The sequence below is a fragment of the Epargyreus clarus genome, unplaced genomic scaffold (genome assembly GCF_041222505.1).
Source record: "Epargyreus clarus isolate Ecla_fem2 unplaced genomic scaffold, WU_Ecla_fem_2.2 ptg000021l, whole genome shotgun sequence".
NCBI lineage: Eukaryota > Metazoa > Arthropoda > Insecta > Lepidoptera > Hesperiidae > Epargyreus > Epargyreus clarus.
The window spans coordinates 10134504-10157208 of NW_027332228.1; the positions used below are offsets into that span (position 1 = coordinate 10134504).

At 34.7% G+C, this 22705-nt stretch overlaps 1 protein-coding gene across 1 annotated transcript in view; it reads left to right on the top strand.

Moving 5' to 3' along the window:
• The window catches only part of Stacl (SH3 and cysteine-rich domain-containing protein), a 258237-nt gene that overhangs the window by 186845 nt on the left and 48687 nt on the right, over positions 1–22705 (top strand). Inside the window, exons 5-6 of the mRNA XM_073084326.1 lie at positions 11167–11389; positions 22241–22405. Coding sequence (XP_072940427.1) covers positions 11167–11389; positions 22241–22405 — 388 coding nt within the window. The remainder of the gene's footprint in view (positions 1–11166; positions 11390–22240; positions 22406–22705) is intronic.

Consider the following 22705-nt stretch of genomic DNA (forward strand, 5'->3'; position numbering starts at 1 on the left):
TTTTAAGGGTTTCAATATAAAATCTAAGTGGCAAAGGCACATACAGTCTACATGTAGGTAAATAGTCACTGCCACCCATACATCTGCATCCACATGCACTTCCCTTACGAGAATTGATCTACACTAAAGATAGTTGTGTCTTCAAAGACTAAACAGTATTAAGTTTATATACGTGGATGCGACTCGTGCCCAGCAGTGGGACTAAGAAAAGAGGTAGGTATGGTAATAATTACACAATCACGATAGCGATGCTGAATCCTAGAAAACCAAATCTTTGCTAAAATACTCAAAGCTACAGTTATTTTACTTTGCTTCGGACATTCGTCTTCGCCGTTATATCAATAGGTATAATTAATTAATATATTTTCATTACAATATTTTTAGTTATTTTATGTTAATAAGAGTCTATTTAATTGCTGGTGAGCAGCAATGTAGCGGGAAACTATATAAAAAGAAAAAAGGATATTATGTTTATTAGAGAATAAGATGTCATGGAATGAATTGTCAGAGAAAATAAATAATGGAGTTGTAATTGAATCTTTTATTATATAAAATAGTATTTCAGGAATAATGAGCTTACAGTTAATCATTAATTTAAGTTTAGATATGCCTGGTTTATAAGCCAGGCATATAGTTATAATTCATGGTAAAATTAAAAAAAAAACAATACCGAATAGGGCGACATTTTTTTTTTTTATTTATTTATTAATATTTTTATTTATTTTATTTATTTATTATGCAGCTTGATGTAACTAAGTAATATTCCTTCAATGCTCCTCAATTAATTATTTCTCCATTCATTCAAATGAACAGGAAGTAATGAACTTCTTCACTTTTTGTTCTCAAGAGTTTTATGACAAGATATTATTAAGCAGTTTTTAATTGGAAGGGCGAAATTATAAGACGCGAAATTACTGAGGCAGGGCTACGTACCGACCTTAGAAAAATCAAGAAAAATTGGTCATTACATTGTTTTTTGGAAAATGTTAGTAGCAAATGTACATGCAGTACATCTGACGGTAGATGGCTGCTACCGCTCATAGATAGAACTACTTTCGGAGGTTGGCCTTTACTGGGTATCTACCCAAGTTGGAACGCCTCAAATATTAGTTGCCGACTATACTCACTTATAAACTCTGTGTTTTGTTGATTTTACTTTGAATTATTAGTTTACACCCATGTACACCCTGTAAACTTAAAAATAAATACCAAGGACTTAAATTCGAGGGAAGAGGAAAATTTTAATTACCACCAATATATATAAGAGCAATTTGCAAAACTTGAGACTCGATCACACAAACGTATAGTGAACATTATTACTTTACAATTGTATGTATAAAATTGAATGTTTGTCTGTATGTCCTTTATAGAACTATACATTTGATCATGTAATGATCTATAGCAAAATTGTTGTACTTGAGCCCACGAAGGATTTTGACTTGGTACTACCAATTTTCGACAGATAGCGCCACTGTCATTCCAGTGAAGGTACAAATTTTCAATTATGTATACGTCATGTTATTTTCTTTAAACGCGAGTGAAGCCGCGGGCTATACCACTTAACTCTAACCACGAGTTATAAACTTGCTACAACAATAACTCGTAGCGACGTACTACGAGAATGTACCAACTTCGTAGCACTATTAGAGTTAGGAGCTACGAATAGTACCTAATATGATTTAAATGATGGTATCAAATTTATATACTACATAATTTATTGATTACGACAAATTTAGAAAATATCAAGCATTTAGTTATTATAATCAATAATTGAACGTGGTAGAACTGTGTCGAGTCCGGCGGCACCGCCGTCACACTTATTTCTGCTTAATAACAGCAGTTTTAGGAGCTGCTGTGTTCCGGTTTGAAGGGTGTGGTAAGGGAGACAGACTATTCCGAGGCGTTCCAGCTTAGTCCTCAGGGGTAGCGGCGCATCTGTGGCCGACCTCAGGTAGGAATATCTTATCTTATCTGGGGTTGATTACAGATGTCCATGGGCGGCAGTAGCCACTTACCATCAGGTGGACTGCAAGCTCGTCTGCTACTCTTACATTTTTATAGCGCTTCTGTGTTTTGGTTTGAAAGTTGTCACATACTTTTTTCGAGGCATTCCAGATTAAGTAGTCTTCAGAGGTAGCGGTACAACTGTGGCCGACTTCAGGTAGGCCTCTCATCTTATAAGAGGTTAATTACAGACATCCATGGGGCGCAGTAGCCACTTACCATCAGATAGACTGCATACATATATACCACTCCTATATTATAAAGAAATAACATAAATAATTTAATATCGTAATATTATTTAAGTATTATAATCAAACTTTAATTATAATGTCATTAATCAATAGATTAGGATAGAAAGCCTTGGTGTTCGTCCGATTTCGAAACTGTCAATCAAGGTTGTAATTATAAACTACAGACTACGTGTCATATTGTTCTAACAGACACATTGATTGTGACCGGACAGTAACTCACATGTTGCGTCATAATCAAATCTATATAGACCGCGCTAATTTATGTGGTGAGCATATTCGTCGTACACCACACCTATTTCTGCCTAATAACAGCAGTGTTTGGCGCTGCTGTGTTCCGGTTTGAAGGGTGTGCTAAGGGAGACAGACTTTTCCGAGGCGTTCCAGCTTAGTCCTCAGGGGTAGCGGCGCATCCGTGGCCGACCACAGGTAGGAAATTCAAATCCTATCTGGGGCTGATTACAGATGTCCATGGGCGGCAGTAGCCATTTACCATCAGGTGGACAGCATGCTCGTCTGCTACTTCTACATTATAAAAAAATACATTTTGTGTTAGAAATTAATTATTACTTGCTTTAACGGTAAGGAAAAACGTTGTGAGGAAATCTGCATAGCTACAAAGGAGTGTGATTTTCATCATTCGTTTTTCGGACAACGTGGTGGTCTTTGGTCTTCCCTTCTCATTTTGAGAAGAGACCCGTGCCCAGCATTTATATAGATGGGTAAGAGTAATTATGATATTATTCATTATCACGTAAAGTGCACTTTTTGACGTAGGCCTCCCTTGGAAAAAGGCTTTTGTATACTGATTACGTTACGAAATAAACTTACTTACTATTTTCTGCATATTTTGCATTATAAAATTACTACCTGAGGTCGGCCACGGATGCTTTAGTTCAGAGAAATAAGTGGGGAATCCTCACATCATCTTTCTCTCCCCATACCCTTCAAATCAAAATACAACAACTATTAATACTGGTATGAATAATTACGCAGAGATAATTCTGGCGGTGGCATCTCCAGAATCGAACCAGTTGTATCTTCTCTAATAACTAAATCGCATCCTACGACATTCAGTATAATTTCAAGCTAGTTCAAGACAACCTATCTTATAGTTAGTATGCAAATTTAGTATAATATGCTTCTAAGCAATAATTGAAGTGTAATGTACCAATAGATTACTAAACCCTAATACCGTCTATCCATCTTGGCATCCAATTTGTTAACGTTTGACAGACGGGGGTGATAGGCTCTTGGTAATAGCCCGCCGGGCATTACCCCGCCGTCTACTGAATTAACTGAATTACATACTTGGGGAATAGCCCACTGGCACACCATCTAATATATTGGTTTGTACCTATGTCCAGTGGTAAAGTCGCGGTTCGGCAGGTATATTTTATTGGTCGAAATTATATGCGTTTTGAGTTTTGTTTAAAAATATCGTGAGGAAACTTCCAGTCCATTCCTGAATTATGAGCCTGCAATTCCCTTGATGTCGTCGCAATTTCCATACGCATCAGTAACTGACTTCAAAAAGGTCGAGTCCTGCTTAAGATCGATCATAAACGTATTGTTGCCTCGAGAACTAAGTTATTCATTTCTTTAGACTTATCGTATGAAGCGAGGACGCATATTGCATAATAATATTGTATATAGCATAAACCTCCAATTTTTGTAAAGGACTGAATTGATACAATTGTAACTTTTGTGTTTCAGCGCAAAAGTTAAAGTTTCCAATATTAAGTAACTGCAAAAAAAATAGGCAATATTACACGCAAATGTAGCAACGTAAAATATAAAATCACGGATAATAGCCAAGTAGACCAAAGATAAATATGTACATAGTTTTGTGCAAACACAGATTTGAGGTCTCGTAGTCTAGTGTTTATTTGGGATTGTAACGGATTTACCCGATCCATTTGTTGTGGTGTACCTAGTCGTCGTATTATTACGACTATTTACATACGCACTTGTTATACATTAGGTATCCTACGCTTTTCGTAAATGTATTGTGTTGATGTGAAAATAAATGTTACGAAAGTGAAAAAATATTTATTATATTATGTACATAGATATCGCAGTAGACATATATATATATATATATATATATGTCTACATATATCGATAGATTTTTATTTGAATTTGTATCAATACATCTTATATTTACGATTATTTATGATATGAAAATGTGTAAAATATTTAATACGTATTTTGCAAGTTTTTATTTACCATTTTAGTTTTAGTTACCTTGTTAGTTAGTTAGAATGTGCGGTATCAAATCTTGGAACTGAATTTCAAATAAGCCAACCCCAACGGTATAAGCTGAAATTGAAATTGCAAACACATTTGATTTGTACACGATGCATGATTTACTCTGCGACTTCATTCTAAACCAACATGGCTAAATCTAAATATTCAATTGGCTTTTCTTTAAACTGATTTTATTATAAAGAAAAGACGATCAATACTTACAAACCAGTTAATAAGTATAATTAAAATACACCGATTTAATAATTTGCCTGATATATTTTTATTAACACTTAATATACTAATAATTGTGCTACCCAGAGTATTGTATATCCAGACATCGTGCTACCAACATTGAATTAAATCAAATAAGAGTAATCTAGTAGATACCCATCAGAATCTATTTAAATAATGGATGCCTACTTAATGACCATTATTACATCTAAGTGCTATTGAATATTACGTATCAGACCGTCTTCGAACGATTTAATGGATCAATGAGCTTAAGCTCCATCACTGAAGGGTCTCCATTAAAATAATTGTTGTTCCAGAAAGAGTTTATTATTAACTTTAATAAAAATAAAGGAGATTCTTGAAAAAATGTGTAATATAAAATGTCTACTAACTTCTTAATTAGTTTGGGAATTAATAACCACTTGGACTTAAGTACTCAAAAAGTGGTATAACTTTTGTGGTTGTAAAACAACGCAAAATTTCGTGTAACGCTATTATTATAGATAATTTCTGAAAAATATATTCCGTTCGTTTTTATGTCCATAAAATATGAATTTACCACATACAGAACAGAACAGAACTCGATTTTTTTTTTTATTTGCGTAGATTAAAAAAATATTAAACAACATTTAAATCTATTCACGATACTTGAAATGAACTAATTATCTATATAAATAAGCACACGCATTTAATTTTTGAAGGTATTAAATGAGATCGGAAGCCCAAATTAAATCAGCGATAAGGTAATGGCCCTCCAATATCCGCTGACAGCGCGCTCTCTGGACGTGCCGGAGTGCCGACTGCCGCCACTCGCAATCCTCCGCACTCGACACGCCGGTCATTAAAATCTACAGTATTCGCCAAATTTACCTGATAACGTCATTCAAAATTAGCTTCTGTTTTATTTATTTTAACGACATTCTTTAAAATTAAGTATTATTTGTGTATTTAAAGAACGCAATCCAACATGGCGGGATTTCTCTTCACTTTTTGCTTGTTCTCATCAAGGTGTGAGTAAAATACACATATAGAATATGCACAAGCCGTCATTTCAAACATTTAGCGTATTTTTTAAAAATAAGATATAAACAACACTTTTGTTTTTAAAAAATATTTACAAAATATACGATTCCTTATTTCTACAGATTACTAAAACATCCTTATCAATGAATGTTATTGAATATATTATTAAACCGTAATATGTAAAATCCATGCCTTTTTCTGCATAAATTATCATTTTAAGAAATGAGATATAATCGAAAGCCCCAATTAATCAGCGATAAGGTAATGGCCCTCCAATATCCGCTGACAGCGCGCTCTCTGGACGTGCCGGAGTGCCGACTGCCGCCACTCGCAATCCTCCGCACTCGACACGCCGGTCATTAAAATCTACAGTATTCGCCAAATTTACCTGATGACGTCATTTAAAATTACCTATCGCCTCCGACTAATCGATTTTGACGACATTCCATAAAATTAACCATAACTTATATAGAACGTATTCCAAAGTGTCGGTATGTTTGTTTGCCTCTCGCTTGTTGTGTACTGTGTGAGTGAGACAAATTAATAAATAAAGGCGATTTGTTGTACATAACAGCCACTTAGATTGCATTCTTTAGGAAGACAAGTTATAAATATCTGTTATAATATCTACTGATTTATTATTAGGAATTTCGCTAGGCTCTTCACCATCGTAGGGCGTTCGATTGCCCAACTAGTTGGACAACTTGCAGAAGTTCCAATACATATTCTGAAGCAATTAAGATATCTTCAGTATACCTAAATTGAGTTGTTGGATATAACAAAGATATTGTAACATCTTCGACATAAGATATCTTGACATATTTAATAACAAGTCTTGTCTGAACTGTAGTGCCTCCTTTTGCTGGATTCCAATTAAATACGGGGTTAATTGTGTGATGTTAAATGGGCAATTATTTACAAGCTACTGACAATATTAAATTAAAGTTTTATATTTGCTAAATTGTCTTAATTTCAAAATATCGCTACCGAGACTTTTACGAAGAATTTACAATAGTATTCGGTGCCAATTTGTAAATAGTCAGTTAAGTGAGAAATCCATTAGTTTGAAATTTAGTCCCGCAATCTGATTGTCAATGTGCATTTTCAAAGTAATGTACATGTTATTGATTATTATCACTTGCTTTTACGGTAAAGGAAATTCGTAAGATAACCTACATAGCTGTGTTCATTAAAATGTCAAGTTTACCAATCCGTTTACGTGGCCAGCATGGTAGAATATGAGAAAAACGCCTCTTACTGAGAGGAACCCCTGCCCAGCAATGGGATAGTAATGAGTTGACAACAAAGTCACTAGTGACCTCATTTAAGGCCTTTGTAACTATTTCTCTCATCTCAAAGTCCGGTATATCAAAGACTAGGAAATAACTTCTCGGTTATTAAATATTGACAAAACTTTTTAAAGTTGAGCGTCTTTAGTGCCAACGTGTAAATAGGTACCGAACCTAGTGACCCCGTTTGAGGCAATCTCTCGTAGCTATCTCCCTTCTTGTTAACCGGCTCTCAAAGGCTTCCGTTTGAAAGACTAAGAAATACTATTCTCTTCAAAATGTTTTTATATGTACGCTTGCTTTAAACTATATAGGGGGTTTAGTAAATCAAGGGACACATTTTACGTCGGTGTTCAATATTCGATCATCGTAAACTACAAGATATACATTTTGGATGTGAAAACTAAGAACGCGCAACGTCTATTCTATGGCAGAATAAGTGAATCTTACTACGAGTAATAATTGGCCAAGTGCAGGTCGAAGTCGCACACGGAGGATTCCGTACCAACAACATTTTCATTTTTTTAGTATTATTTATTATAGCAGCCACTGAAATAAATACATTGTGAAAATTTGAACTGTCTACCTATTACGGTTCAATAGATAAAGCGAAAAACGTCGAGAAATAGCGGTTTCTTGTATGGTGACCCCCATTTATTTTCAACTTTTTTTCTTTTTAGTATTTGATATTATAGCGGCCACCGTTATAAGCAATAAAAATTTGAATTTGAATTTGAATTTGAAGTATACGTCCTCTATCAAAATTTCAAGTGTCTGTCTATTACGGTTCCACAGATAGAGCCCTGTGACAGACGGACAGATAGTGAAGTCTTAGTAATAGTGTTCCGTTTTTACCCTTTGGGTATTGAACCCTAAAAACGAATGCCGTGCATGATAAAAGTTTCCTAGAGTTATGATGTCGCTACATAGGAAGTTTTTACAAAATTTTAATTGTATAGTCATAGTTAAATAAATATAGTTCTAAAAACTACAAAACACGCTTTATAATAAAACCAACTAAAAAGTAGAAATTAATTTTCAATCTAGGAATCAATGAAGCAACAGTAAATAGTATAATTGTGAAAAAAGCGCGGGTCGCTCCATTTATCAGTTTCGAAAAACAGATGCAGTGCTACCCCTGAGGACTAAGGCGGTACGCCTCGGAGAAGTATGTCTCCCTTACCACACCCTTCATACCGGAACACAGCAGCGCCTAACACTGCTGTTATTAGGCAGAAATAGCTGTGGCGGTAGTGTCGCCGGAGTCGAACCACAAAGGGTTCTACCACCTTCAAAAATTTAAGCAAACATTATGAGATTGGATTTTATGTTTTTCATAGATAGGTACGAGCAGAAATTAATGAAATCTTCGGCTTCGCACGCCTGTACCGCATACCAAGTGGTACTTAAATTGAAAAAGTATGCTTTATAAACCTAGAAATTTATCTTCCTATGCTGTAATTGTGTCCTCGAAATTAGTTCAGATTTTACATGTTTAAAATTAAAAGCATTTGTCCTTAAAAAAAACAAATAAAATGAAATGATAGATGGAAACGTAATTTCATATAAATTAAACTGATATAAATATACTTAGCAGATAGTAATTATAGCAAATTTTGACGCCCTATCATGTATTATATTATAATGTAACACCCTAATAATTTTAAAACAGACATTGAACTGTCTCCCACTAATAAAAAAGATCCCAAAACTTTAATATTCAAATATATCTATGTATAAAGGCTCTTCTTCAAGTATAAAGGTTGAGAACCGCTGCCCGTACCGCTGTCAAGATACATATACATACATGTGGCTGTTCCATTAAATTGAAAGCTTTCAACTTTATTGTCGATATTTCATTTTATAAATGTACTTGGAAGGATAACACGATTCAATTTATTTACCAAAATTTATTTGGGTTAACTACTCGTATAATTAATTTACTCGTATGCCCGTCATCAAATTACTTTACTGTAATGTAAATGTTATCTGTTTCATAGAATAATGTTTTGTTTGATCTTTTGAAATGGGTTTAGATATTTCTTATTTTGGTGCACTGTACTAATGATTTAAGGCACTTAAAGGACTAAAAATCTGAGTTTCAAAGCAGTTGAATTACTTTACTACTAAACCAATTTCTGACCGATTGAAAAGTAGCTAAGGTGTTGTGTTTTAAAATGTGTGATAAAATAATGACGTGGTGAAATATTAGGAAATCTAAATACCCTTACATTTTGATTTTTATGCATGCAATGAGCATGCAGTGGACTGCCAATAGCTTGGCTACTGCCGCCAATGGATCTCAGCTGTAATCAACCCCATATAGAATTACATAGTCCACAGTAACCACATAAAATATCCTACCACCTTTTAATATTTGTGATCCATAACAGCTAAAGTCCAATTTTATTTGAGTTAACCAAACACAAATTTTCCGTGAAAATAGTAGAGATTTAACAAATCAATATAAATAAATAACAAATATGAACGCCAAACATGCTCTTATTTAAAATAAATATAATATTGTTTACTGTGTACGCTACCAAAATAATAGCAATGGTAATTTTGGTTTCGATTTCATATTCGAAAGGGTAAATATTATTTCAGTGTACGTTTTAAATACCAATACTCATTGGAAATCATGTTTTATTTACGGAGCACATCGGAATTTCGAATTCGGAATGATGAAAATAAGGTGTAAGAGGTAATAGTTATTTTCCTACTCGTAAAAATGTTAAGAGGAAATATAGTCAAATATCTGTATTCCCCTGTTATAAGGATTTCGAAGTAAAATTGTTAGCTGAATATTTTATCCTTTCGCTTTTTTATTAAAAATATATTTACCTACATCACATTTCTACAAAATACTCTATTAAATATTTATATTAAAATTCTCGCGTTAATTGACAAATTAAACGATTATAATAAGTACTAATTTTTTAGCGATTATGATTATAATAAGTACTCATTTCAACTTAGTCCTCAGGAGTAACAATGTGTTTGTGGATGACCTCTTATCTAGGATTGGTAACAGAGATTTGAAGGTGGTAGAACCCTTTGTGGTTCGACTCCGGCGGCACCACCGCCACACCTATTTCTACCTAATAACAGCAGTGTTAGGCGCTGCTTTGTTCCGGTTTGAAGGGTGTGGTAAGGAAGACAAACTTTTCCGAGGCGTTCCAGCTTAGTACTCAGGGGTAGCGGCGCATCTGTGGCCGACCTCAGGTGGAAATATCTAATCCTATCTGGGGTTGATTACAGATGTCCATGGGCGGCAGTAGCCACTTACCATCAGGTGGACTGTATGCTCGTCTGCCGCTCCTATACTATAAAAAAAAAAAGAAATGTCCATGGGCGGCAATAGCTATTACCTACAGCCATTAGATGGATCCCACGCTTGTTCGTTACTTTTATATTTAAAAAAATACGATGTTTGAAACTTTCACATTCCATATGAATAAATAAGGAATGCTTATTTCCATATTAACTATGGATATCCTGTAAATAATAAATGCAGTAGAGTCGTCGGAAGTTTTAATTGGACGCATCGCTATCTAACTTACACAAACTTTACTCTTGGATTCATTCGCAGGAAAAGTTTTAACACGAAATATAAACAACAAAGAAAACATGGATTTTATGAGCGTCTTCTTATCGTACTCAGTTAAGGATAATTTATAGGTAACTCTTAGAAATACACTAAGTTATATAATTGTATATAGCGTAGCGAAAACATTCTAACTCTATGATTGTATAAATCCCTTAAACTTCTACATGAAATAGGTAATCTTTGTTGAACTGTTACATTTAATCACAATTTACTTATTTAAGTCTACCAATTCGCACTTGACCATCGCAGTGGACTTTGTATTAAATCTCTCTCACCTTGAGTGGAGATCCGTGCCCAGTAGTGGGACAGTAATGGGTTGACGATAACAACGATATCTAAGTAACTTTAAAAAGAATCAGTTCATTAAAATATATCTTAAACAATGTTGCAACTTGTAAACACTATTTAGTTCCTTCAATCTGACAGCAGATGTTGCTTTACGTAATCAATGATCTATTTATTTTAAAATGTACACAGCGTAAAATTCATGGTCACTTTCTGTTGTTCACAGAGCAACCTGTCCATCTTCTCTCTTTCACACCTGGGAGACCCTTCTCCAAGAGGTCGAGGCTGATGTGGTGGGCTACAGCAACGCGTCCGCCAATCTCCAGCATGTGGTGGCTACGCCGCTCATCGACAGGACCTACCACATGAAGATACAAGCTAGGAAACTCTTCGCGCACAGGGAGGGCTGCGAAGTCATCCTTGGGAAGGCTGATGACCAGCTTATAAAGGTAGGTTGCTTTTAGTTGCTTATGTCGTACGTTTCAGAGAAATATCGCCGACTAAACATAATTTAAAGGCCAATGAAGGACTATGCTAGGTCATATCAATATAACATCAATCTCTACCTTAAACTTAGTGAATCACGTTGATTTCATTCAAGTGTAATCTGTATTTATTGTGCACATATGTTTACGAAGTAAAAAAGTATAAAAATATAGTTGATTGTAAATACATTTGTAATCAAACATACCTCCAGTCAGAAACATTCATGTGGAAAATCCAAATTCCCATACTAACGTAACTAACTAACGTAACTAATATTTTTTGAAGCTGGTAAGAACCCTTTGTGGTTCGACTCCGGCGGCACCACCGCCACACCTATTTCTACCTAATAATAGCAGTGTTATGCGCTGCTGTGTTCCGGTTTGAAGGGTGTGGTAAGGGAGACAGACTTTTCCGAGGCGTTCCAGCTTAGTCCTCAGGGGCAGCGGCGCATCTGTGGCCGACCTCAGATAGGAATATCTTATCCTATCTGGGGTGGATTACAGATGTCCATGGGCGGCAGTAGCCACTTACTATCAGGTGGACTGCTCGTCCGCTACTCCTATATTATAAAAAAAAACCAACGAACATGACACACCCACAAGCACAAAACACAATAATAGATATAACAATAGAAATAAATGCTACGAAATGTATTCAACTACAAACCGGAAAATACACTTGAAATAAAAAGACTATAAGAGAAATCATTATACTACATGTTATACATTTTGTTTTGCTTATATTGCAGTCTGTTTGGTTTTAACAGACACAGCTTAATTATGAGTGTAAGGGGAGTACCCGATCTCTGACATGACAGTTCTACTACAATTAAATGTAAATCTGTGTGTGACAGTTGTCATTTACCGTCTCAGTCCTTAGCAACAGAATTAATGTTTCATAAGTGCTTACACGTATAATCAACCAGTTTTAACGTATGTGTTGCGACCCCCTACAGAGCCACAATGCCTTTATAAAGAGATCGCGGGAAGTCGCGAAACCTCAGTAAATATGAAGTAAAAAAAATATTATTTAATAAAATAAAATTAACCGACTTTGGAAATAAATCAATACAAGTTTTAAAAAACTGAGGGTCCCCTACCCTCCGTTTTTAACGACATATTTTCATAAAAATGCCTTGAAAAAGATTGAAAAACACTGGAAAAGACTTATCTCTCCCTAAATACGTTATAACAAAATCGGATCTTAGTCATTTTCTTAACAAAGATTAAACGAATTGGATAATTACATATTATTTTGTAACTTATGATTATATGGTAGTTGAGCGATTTGTTATGTTTTCTTGGCAGTTCTTATCCTTGTAACACCACATATAAAGTATGCATAATTCCAATAGTTAAAATTTCAAAATATTACATTCATTTCGGCATTATCACAACCTTCAGTGTAAAAAAGTATAGTTTGAAAGGGTGCAAATTACATCCATGCCACCAACGACGAACGGAACCACAACTGTCTTCTTTTAACAGCCTAATTTCATTCCTTTCCAAAATAACAAACCTATATACACATTTATAAGAAACAAGGAAAGTGAGGAACATTAAATATACGGCCGTTTTAAAACACCCTCGGGCGATCACAAAGAACATGGAAATTGGATTTGAACATAATTTATTATATGCTCTCTGTTTGCGAATTTCGTAATCAACTCTTTTAATTAGCCGTCGACACCGACCCGCGAAAGGCTTTATTATTTTTTAATCCAGGCGATTTTGTTCTGTATTTTTATTAATCCACGCTTTTACATTATACCAATCCAATTATGATTTCGTTGTATTAATAAGTTGATCCGTGTTCAATGTTGTTTTTCAAATTGTAAATCTTTGGAACTAAGTTAACATGTTACATTTACAAGTAAAGCTATCTACTGATATAAATGCAACTTGTAGTGTTTGTATTTCTATAGTTTCTGGCTTGTTTTCATAAGCTCAAACTTAGTCACAAAACAACAAAGTATAAAACGATTTTTGAAATTTTTATTATCCCTCTGTCTTTACAGGCCAATTTCGAAAATTACGGAACTCCATAAAAGTTTTACTCAAAAAGGTTTACAATACGTAATTTAAATTGTTTTTTACCCCTTATACATTAGGCATACATATACATTGAAAAACAGAGCGAGGGTGCACAAGTCGCGTAGGAAAGCTCGCTATAAATAATTTAAAGAAAACACTTCATTTTCAAAATATTTCTAAGACGCTAGACGTGTAACGACCTGCGTGGGACGTGCAACTCACCTTGTTAAGTGTAACACGGCTTAGGTCGCGACTCTTCATAATATAATTGAACATTCATAAAAGCATAAAACCGCATGATATTATTTTATATAACAAGTGCTCTTAAAAATCTTAAACTCTAGCAATCTGGACGAAAGTGTAAAACATTGAAAGGGATAATACGTACCAAGGATTACACTATTTTTTAAAGAAGCAATGCAGTAGATATCAACTTATATTACTTAGTAATATATCGGTATCATTATAGAAAAGAATACATGCAGACCCCATACAACTCACAAAAGGATTCTTAAGATAAGGAATGATGTCCACATTACTTCAACCTAAGCGGTCTCTTTATTATAAACCTACAAAAGCTACACTGATGTTGTTAGAAGACTTACGAGTTTACAATACCATGTTTTATTTCAACCTCCTTTCAGTCGATGCTTCAAACTTAGAACCAAAAATGAGAACTTATTACGATGCTTTAATAGTATTGATTCCTTAAGAAGCTCGGAGTGCGTTACCAAATTCCAGCAATGCACGCAGTACCGCACACTACACGATAGGTTTCAACACGATTATCTTTCTATCATAACTTGATTTTTGTAATTGTAATTAAGTACATGAGATTTTATAATATCTTAAAACGTTCCGATCTAACTGACAACGAGCAAGAGCCCTTATAAACTAGTAAATAATAGTAATATGCTTATAGAATATTAATAAATTCCGTTTATCTTTATTGAAATACCAAATATATGAAAATGTACGCTCATTTCCGCTTTCGAAATTAATATAGTTATGCTCGTCCGTTTACCCATTAATTAGTATTTACATGCGATAATTATAATGTCATTATCCAAAAATTAAGCGATTAATATATTCCCGTGTGTATTTCATGTGTATTTTAAATTAAACTGTGGCAGAATTAATTATCGTTCGAGTATAATGGAACCATCCTCACACAAATTTGGCCTTTCAGAAGAGTTTTTGCTACATACCTACTGGTTTGAAGGATATGATAAAGTGAAGCTAACTTATTTATTTCATCAAGTTTATTCATAAAAATAATGTAAGTTAGAGTTTGAGTGGTAGAAGTTGCCTAAGGAAGATACGTAACATTTGTAATATTGAAACGATTGCGCCTTTTTTTAATTGTCATTATGATGATGATAGTCGAACAATAAAATTATAGCATTGTTCTACTTGTTACAACACACATAGTATTGTTGCATCGAACATTTCACACACGCTTAACCAATAAATTACTCACGCTTTCCAAAAAAACAATAGTCAATATTTCTTCCGTTGAATTTGCTTATTTGTCCCATTCGGAGTAAAACAGCTATTTCCGTTGTAAAATCTGTGGACGTATAATTGCGCTGTTGTTGGTGCAACTAAAACCGTTTTAAGGGGCGCGTCTAATTGCAAGTTTAACAACGACTTCACGTTCGCTCTCATTAGTGACAACAGTAAAATTATTTCTGTTGTTGACTCGCTTTGTGTGTTTTGAGATATTATTTTATACTGCATATACTCGTATACAAGGTACATGTTAACTATCAATCGCGGTGGACAACAGCTAATCCATCTCATTCTGCGAGGATATCCATGCCCAGTGCATTTGTGGTTTGTGCATTTATGCCCATTTGTGGGCTGAATGTCCCATGCAATTAACCACGTCCCATAGAAAGTTATGCCCGCCTCACCTATTTCTGCCTCATAACAGCAGTGTTAAACGCTGATGTATTCTGGTTTGAAGGGTGTGGTAAGGGAGACATACTTTTTCGAGGCGTTACAGCTTAGTCGTTAGTAGTTAGTAGCGGCGCATCTGTGGCCGAGCTCAGGTAGGAATATCTAATCTGGGGTTGATTACAGATGTTCATGGGTGGTAGTAGCCACTAACCATCAGGTGGACTACATGCTCGTCTGCTACTCCTGTATTATAAAAAAGAAGTTATAAACGTTACAACTCGTATTATTTACTTATATGTTCTTACCTTAAATCGACAAACATATACTTGAATCTATTCCCCTTTCTCAATCGTAAGGCTCCTTTCTATTCTGCCATTTGTAATTCGACGTACCGTGAAGCTCGGGACGGAAGCTCGAAGATTGGATTTGTGTATTCCTTTTCGAAAAACAAATGGATTCAGTGTTTATTCTTTCAGGTCTCAAGTAGCAACGTTGGTAAATAATCGTGTGTTATTGGAACGAAATCTTGTTTATTATTCCGCGACTCGCGGGCTTATATTGTATTGAAAGTTGGGAATTCAAATGTTTATTTTACAACTCTTTTTAACAAATATGAAGTAATTTTAAAGGTTGTAGAACCCTTAGTTGTTCGACTCATAACAGCAGTTCTAAGCGCTGTGTTATGATTTGAAGTGTGCGGTAATATACGAGTACGATACGAGTAGTCCCAGCTTAGTCCTCAGGGGTAGCGGCGCATCTGTATGGTATTAGGACGGAACCTAATCTCACCTGTGGTTGGACCATGGACATCTAAAATCGACCCCAGATACGACAAGATTTCTACCCGAGTTTGCTATCCCTGAAGACTAAGTTGGAACGCCTGTGATAAGTAGTCTCCCTTTACACACCAGACTATTTTAAACCAGAACACACCAGTGCTTAACATTGCTGTCATGAGGCAGAAATAGATAAAAATAGTTTCCATTCCGTACCCTTTGCTGCAGATTATAATACTCGTAGATTCCTATTTTGCCGATACGTGAGCTAACAAGTACCACTTCAGATGCACACGATTTCCGCTCCAGAGGGCTTTCGATACGCGAAAGGGTAAAGGTTGCCATTATCAATATTGGAGGGCAGGCAAACTGAATATGATTTTTTATTTAATGGAAATAGCTGAAAGGCATGCAAGCCATGATATGAAGCTGTTAGATATCCAGTATCCACGTAGGATATTTGCCACCAAATCAAAAATAGAATCGCAGTTCAAACTGAAAATAGCGATTAATTTTAAGATTCTTGGAAACTAAGACGGTTATATCACGATACGATAAAGTGTTCTTGTCCCGACTAAATAGGTGGCCGACCTCAGAGTGCTACTCTAATCTTATCTTGATCTTTTTATGTTGTAAATTTCGAAGCGTCTAAATCAATTAATAAGAAAATACGACATTTGTTACCTATTACCACACATCCTAATTCACTAACATTAAGTCCATTACCACATCACTCCTCAGTCCGTACTGCATCAGGATTTAATGCAGACATTTATAAATGAACACATATCTTCAAAATAAACGTGGACCCTAATATAAAGGTTTTTAGAAAAGAGTTTAATAAGAGAGAGAGGAGAATAATGTTTGTGAAAAGAACAGTTGAAACGACTACAAATTATCTTGTTTGCACATAGTTCAGTTTGTCATTCACGTAACAGCCACATTTCCGTGAAATTTTACTGTAAGATATATTTATGCGATTTAGTAATGCATACCAGCGAATACCAGCATACTAATGTATAAATGTTATGTATAGAATGTGGAGCACGTTCCTTACTACTGCCTACGTGTATGCATCTTATAAGTTAAAACGGACTGCTTGTGTAAATTTAATAAATAATTAGGTTATAATGCTGTTTACATAATACTGGCGTTGCATTAGGATTCCCAGTGGTGTAAAAAAAAATTCGGGTAATTCGGAAAATTGAATCGGTTAAAACCAGCTAAAGCCAGATATATACCAGTAGGACTACCATGAGTTTACAAAAGTATTACTCGCTAGCGACTGCGTAAAATAAATGTATGAAAAATTGTACAGCGCCTCTGGTGGTTACTCGTAGAACTAAAATCCGTAGTGACGTAATATCGATACGTAAAAAACCTATCGAAATCAAATCGCTAGCGAATGTCATTATGATCTATTGCCATACAAATTCGGTCCCATGAGTCATTAATTTGACAGACGTTGTCAAGAAATACCGTAACGATAGTAGTTATGTTATTCACTAGCAAAATGACAATAGTTTTCTATTTACCATTTCTATAGTGGCGTTTCTATGCCAACTCATGGTAATGCTACAGTCCGACAAACAACATTAAACTGTGAAAATTATTAAATAAAAATAAGATTGCGTATGCAATATATATAAAAGTTGATAAACAATTAAAGGTTAATACAAATACCATAAAATATTTTTGCGTAATGACAATAAAGCAAAATAGTTATATAACTAGAATACCTGATCGGTGTAATGATTTTATTGCAGTAAGAGTCTGTGAATGGATTGAGTTATGGTCCAATTAAAGTTACAGACAGACGCATAAACAGTTTTATTACGTGCAACAGAGATTTAGTTCGTTTTATGAAGTGAGCCAAAATTAACACTACTGTTACATTGAGACAGATTGTTTGAAATGGCATCGTTGTATATGCAAATAAGCCGATAATTTTATAAATTACGACTATGGCTTATACCAGAATAATAGTGTTATACATCATTGGATGCATCTTTTTTTAATTTTTTAAAATACCATGTGCTTAGATCACGTTTTTCTAATAAAACTGGATTGCTGATTTTTCGTTTAGCCCTTTTGCATTTAATGAGCAATTTATGTATGGCCCGGAGATGACGTCCCAGTCCCAGATGATGTCCCAGGGGTCCGCGGACCACAGGTTGGGAAACGCGGGCTTATACCATCCAAAAGTTTTCAATTTTATTCTAGCCAAAGATATTAAATTCGAGCGATCATTATCAAGATTTTCTCACAAAATCTTTTATCTCACTTATCAATGAATATAATCTTAACATAATTCATATTTCAAGTATTGGATAATGATTCATAATTACTTGTTACTAATTGGTAATAATTCGTGGATTACTTGGTATTACTTCCCATGTCCAGTTTATTGCTATATAGTTAATGTCTTTGATATTTTACATGTTTTGAAAATACGACAAATAATTAATTTATACACATACAGAATATTCAAATTCGTGTTTGTTTATCCATTAGTTTTTGGTTTTCCTCATAATATTTGGTTTTGTCGCCATAACGTTTCAAAATGTTCTTCTTCAGCATTTTATGTTTCTACTCTTCCCCTTCTCTGCTTACTCTAGATTTATGAGAGTATACTTCAATATGTTATTTCAGGAGATTTTATAAAGGTCCGGATAACTACGGTCTAATTATTACAGCCATAAAACCACGAGCGTGTAAAAATGAACACGTCTGACCTGTCGTAATTAAGATACAGAAGCCAGATTTTGGCACCCTTTTTATGCAAATATAAATAGACTTGTTTGAACTGCTTCGACGTTCTTAGATCGAAAAAAATGATACCAAAGTTTTACTTTAGGCCAAATTGGTAAATAAATAGTTAAATATTTTTAATATCACAAAATAATTGCAGTGCTTCATATATTAAAATAAATACTATTTATATTAATGAATATAATACTGAATGATGCCCAAATTTTAGCGATTTTAGCGTGGTTTTTAGTTTTTAACTGTTATTAAAGATTTATAACCATGATCGAATAAAGCTACGTGAAGAATACTAGCAGAGTTTAATGTTTAAGTAAGGTATATCAGAATAGCGTGCATGCATTAACATTCCTAATTAGTTCAGTTTCCGATATATACCGTAGCATCACGTAATTGACATCACGAAATGGGTTATTAGGGGAATAGCGTAATGAAATGGCACTGAGTGGCAGTACTCCAGTTAAGCCATTTAAAGTCATATTAACTGATTGCCTTGCTACTTACTTTAAGGTATTATAGATCACAAACATATTAACATCTGTTAGAAAAGGTTAAAGGTCTTTATTTAGAAATATCAAACAAGCATTCTGTTTACTTGATGGTAAGTTTAGACTGTCACCGATGAAGCTGATGATAACTGAGGTCCACCAAACATTGGGACTGAGTTAAAACGCCTTGGGTGAGCATATCTCCTTTACCACCCATATGTTCAGGACATAGCAGTGGTCAGCAATGCTTTTATTAAAAAGGCGTTACGTTAGTGTATTCAGAGTCAGCCCACAAAAGACTCCACCACCTTCAAAATTCAAAATATGATTTTTTTAAAATAGATATAGATATATTTTTAGATTTTCTAATAGTTACGTTAATTAGACTTAGTTAAATATTGATACACAAGAGGTACTAATGAGTAGATAACGGCCCCTTTGTAATTATAAATGAAAATCAAAGTAGGAAACAGCAACCTATTCAAAGGCCGACTGCTTTTGCTATGCTTATTCAAATAAAACGTCTTTATACATCACTGCTTAACCATGAGCGCTAATACTCTCTATGTAAAGCTCACAGAATCACAGGCGTAAATTATTTACACGTCGCTACTTTTATTTGCGAATTGTATGCTGAATCGAGCCCTTACAAGTCATATTCATACTCTAGATATTTTCCAAATATGTAGACTCCAAATAAATAATTATGTTAAATGTTAACTCTACCGACAATAAAATAGGAGAAAATTGGACAAAATTTATAGGTCATACTTTTTGTATATAACACAATAATACAGATGACGTTATACCCACAGCTGGGCATACCCCTGATGACTAACTTGTATTGCCTCGAAAGAAATGTATCCCACTTACCACACCCTCGAAACCACATAGCATATAATGCTGCTGGTATAAGGCAGAAATATGTGTGGCGGTGGTACTCTCGAAGTCGAACCACGTAAAGTTCTACCACCTCAGTGATACTACACAATATTTAACTGTAAAGGGTTCCATTCCATTCCATCATAATAAATGTAAGAATTTAGAAACAACAAAAATAAGTTCGCATTTGAAATTATTCCTGCCGTGAACAAACTGAAAAAAGCGTATGTCAAAAAAAGAAAATTAATATAAGTCTTCTTCTACATAAGAAATAATTAAAAAGAAAATATATTTCTTGCAGTCCAAACTTTTTATAATAATACAAATCTAAGGGCACTCGTTTATGAATTTAATTAATTGCGTCCAAAGCTTTACAGGACATTTAAGTGAAATTAATTAAGTAATGGGATCTTGGCTGAAATGATTTAATAATATTCTGTTAGAAATGCGCTGAAGAAAGGTATACATTTCATATCTAATTTGGTAAAATTATATTTCGGTCAGTAAAAATAATTATGCTCCCTTTTTCGTTAAATGAGGGCAATGAGATCTTTTACAGATCTTTTACTGAAAGTCCTTCCTAATACCGGATGGTTTTAGGAAGTTATATGTATGAGCCTAAAAATACACGCCTGAAACAATTCTAATTATGTTATTATTCTTATGGGATAAAAATGCCAATAAGTAAATATAATTTAAATATAATTTAAAAGGCTCGGTACCGTACTTAGCTGTTGTATACAGAAACGTTTACTATATTAGAAGTAATCTTGAGAATTACAGGATAACTATGTTATTGCGTTTACCAATATAATTAGGAAATCATTTATAATAAACGTGTTTACATATACGTATTATAATACGAATATACGTAGACACCTCTTATAACATTGTATTTATTAAAAATCGTATTAATGTAAATACCTTTTACTGAAAAAACTCCACCACTGAACTTTGTATTATAAAATTCGTAGAACGAACTGAACCGAAGCACTGCTGTAAAATTCCTTGATTTGAAAAACATATTTCGATACTGCAAAAAATCCACACACTAAACCCGAAGCTATTCAAAAATTTGAAAATAAATCCCATTTTCCCGAATTCAAAAAAGAGGAGGTTCTACGTTCGGCTGTAGGTATTGTTTTCACAACTATTTATTCAGAAGGTATTCATTCGAAAATGAAATTTTAATAAAATACCTCTCATTGTTCCATTTCATATCCACCTTTGACATTTCCTGCCATTGATATTTCGGGCTCGAACACAAAACTGCGATGCGACGCGATGCGAATTCGCAACGCAGAAAATTGCGATGCGAATTGCTGCGATGCGATATCGTGCGGCGTAGCGTCTCTCAGGGTGACCAACAACAACAACCACTGTGCGATGCGAATCAATTCGCAAGTTCTTGCGATGCGTCGAGGGAGCTCGCAGATTTTTGCGATGCGACGTCGCATCGCAGTTTTGTGTACGAACCCTTATAATAGCGAAAGCACTGAAAATATTTTCATGCGTTTCGCGTTCTACCCATTCGTGCATACGGCCAACGCTTTTTGTACAAAATGAATAATTTTTCTGGGTAGTTAAATTTTTACTACGCGCCACCTGGTTTAAACAATGATTTTATTTTTTCGAAGCACCAACCTACCTACACCTTCACGTGTGTAATTTCTTTAAAATAAATTACACGCGTAAAAATATATGCATACGCGTTCTGTATTACTACAAATAGCTTTAATACAGAATGAATTTCAAATCATTTAAAGAAGAAAAAGCCTGTTAATCTTAAACCTATTTAAAAATTACAACAATGACGTGTCCACTTTAGTCATAATAAAATCTTAAATGAGACGAGGCATATTTTAATCATATTTTTTAAATAATCAATCGATTGTAGGGTAAAGATTAAAGGATAAGTTAAAGATAATAAAAAGATAAAGATAAAACAAGTACATTATCATTTGCAGAGCCGCCAGGACTACCGGGCAGCGTTCCTGAACTACTGCAACAACTCGAACCCGGCCGCTCTGGCCACGTACTACGACTCCCACAACACGTACGTGCAGCAGCTGACCGCCACCAACGCCATGATCGAGCAGTACCATAGACATACTCTGCCGACCATATTGCAGGTGATACTTTTGTAACTATAATATATTTCGCTAAAAGTAAGAACTTCGGTCGCCTTACCTTCCACAGCGCAGCTCCAGTGCAACTCTTATTTTGTCCCACTACGAATTAACACCCCTAGATCACTTCCAAATTGTTAGGGCAGCGGATAGCAATCTTTATGGCAAGGTCAAAAATAAATAAGATTGTACGAATGTCCGCGTGCCGCAAGTTGTGGAACTAGGAAGTCCCGCGAGCCGCAAGAAAAGGATCACGCGCCGCGGGATTCCACCTGCCTTACATCCCGCTGCCGCTGCCGCTGC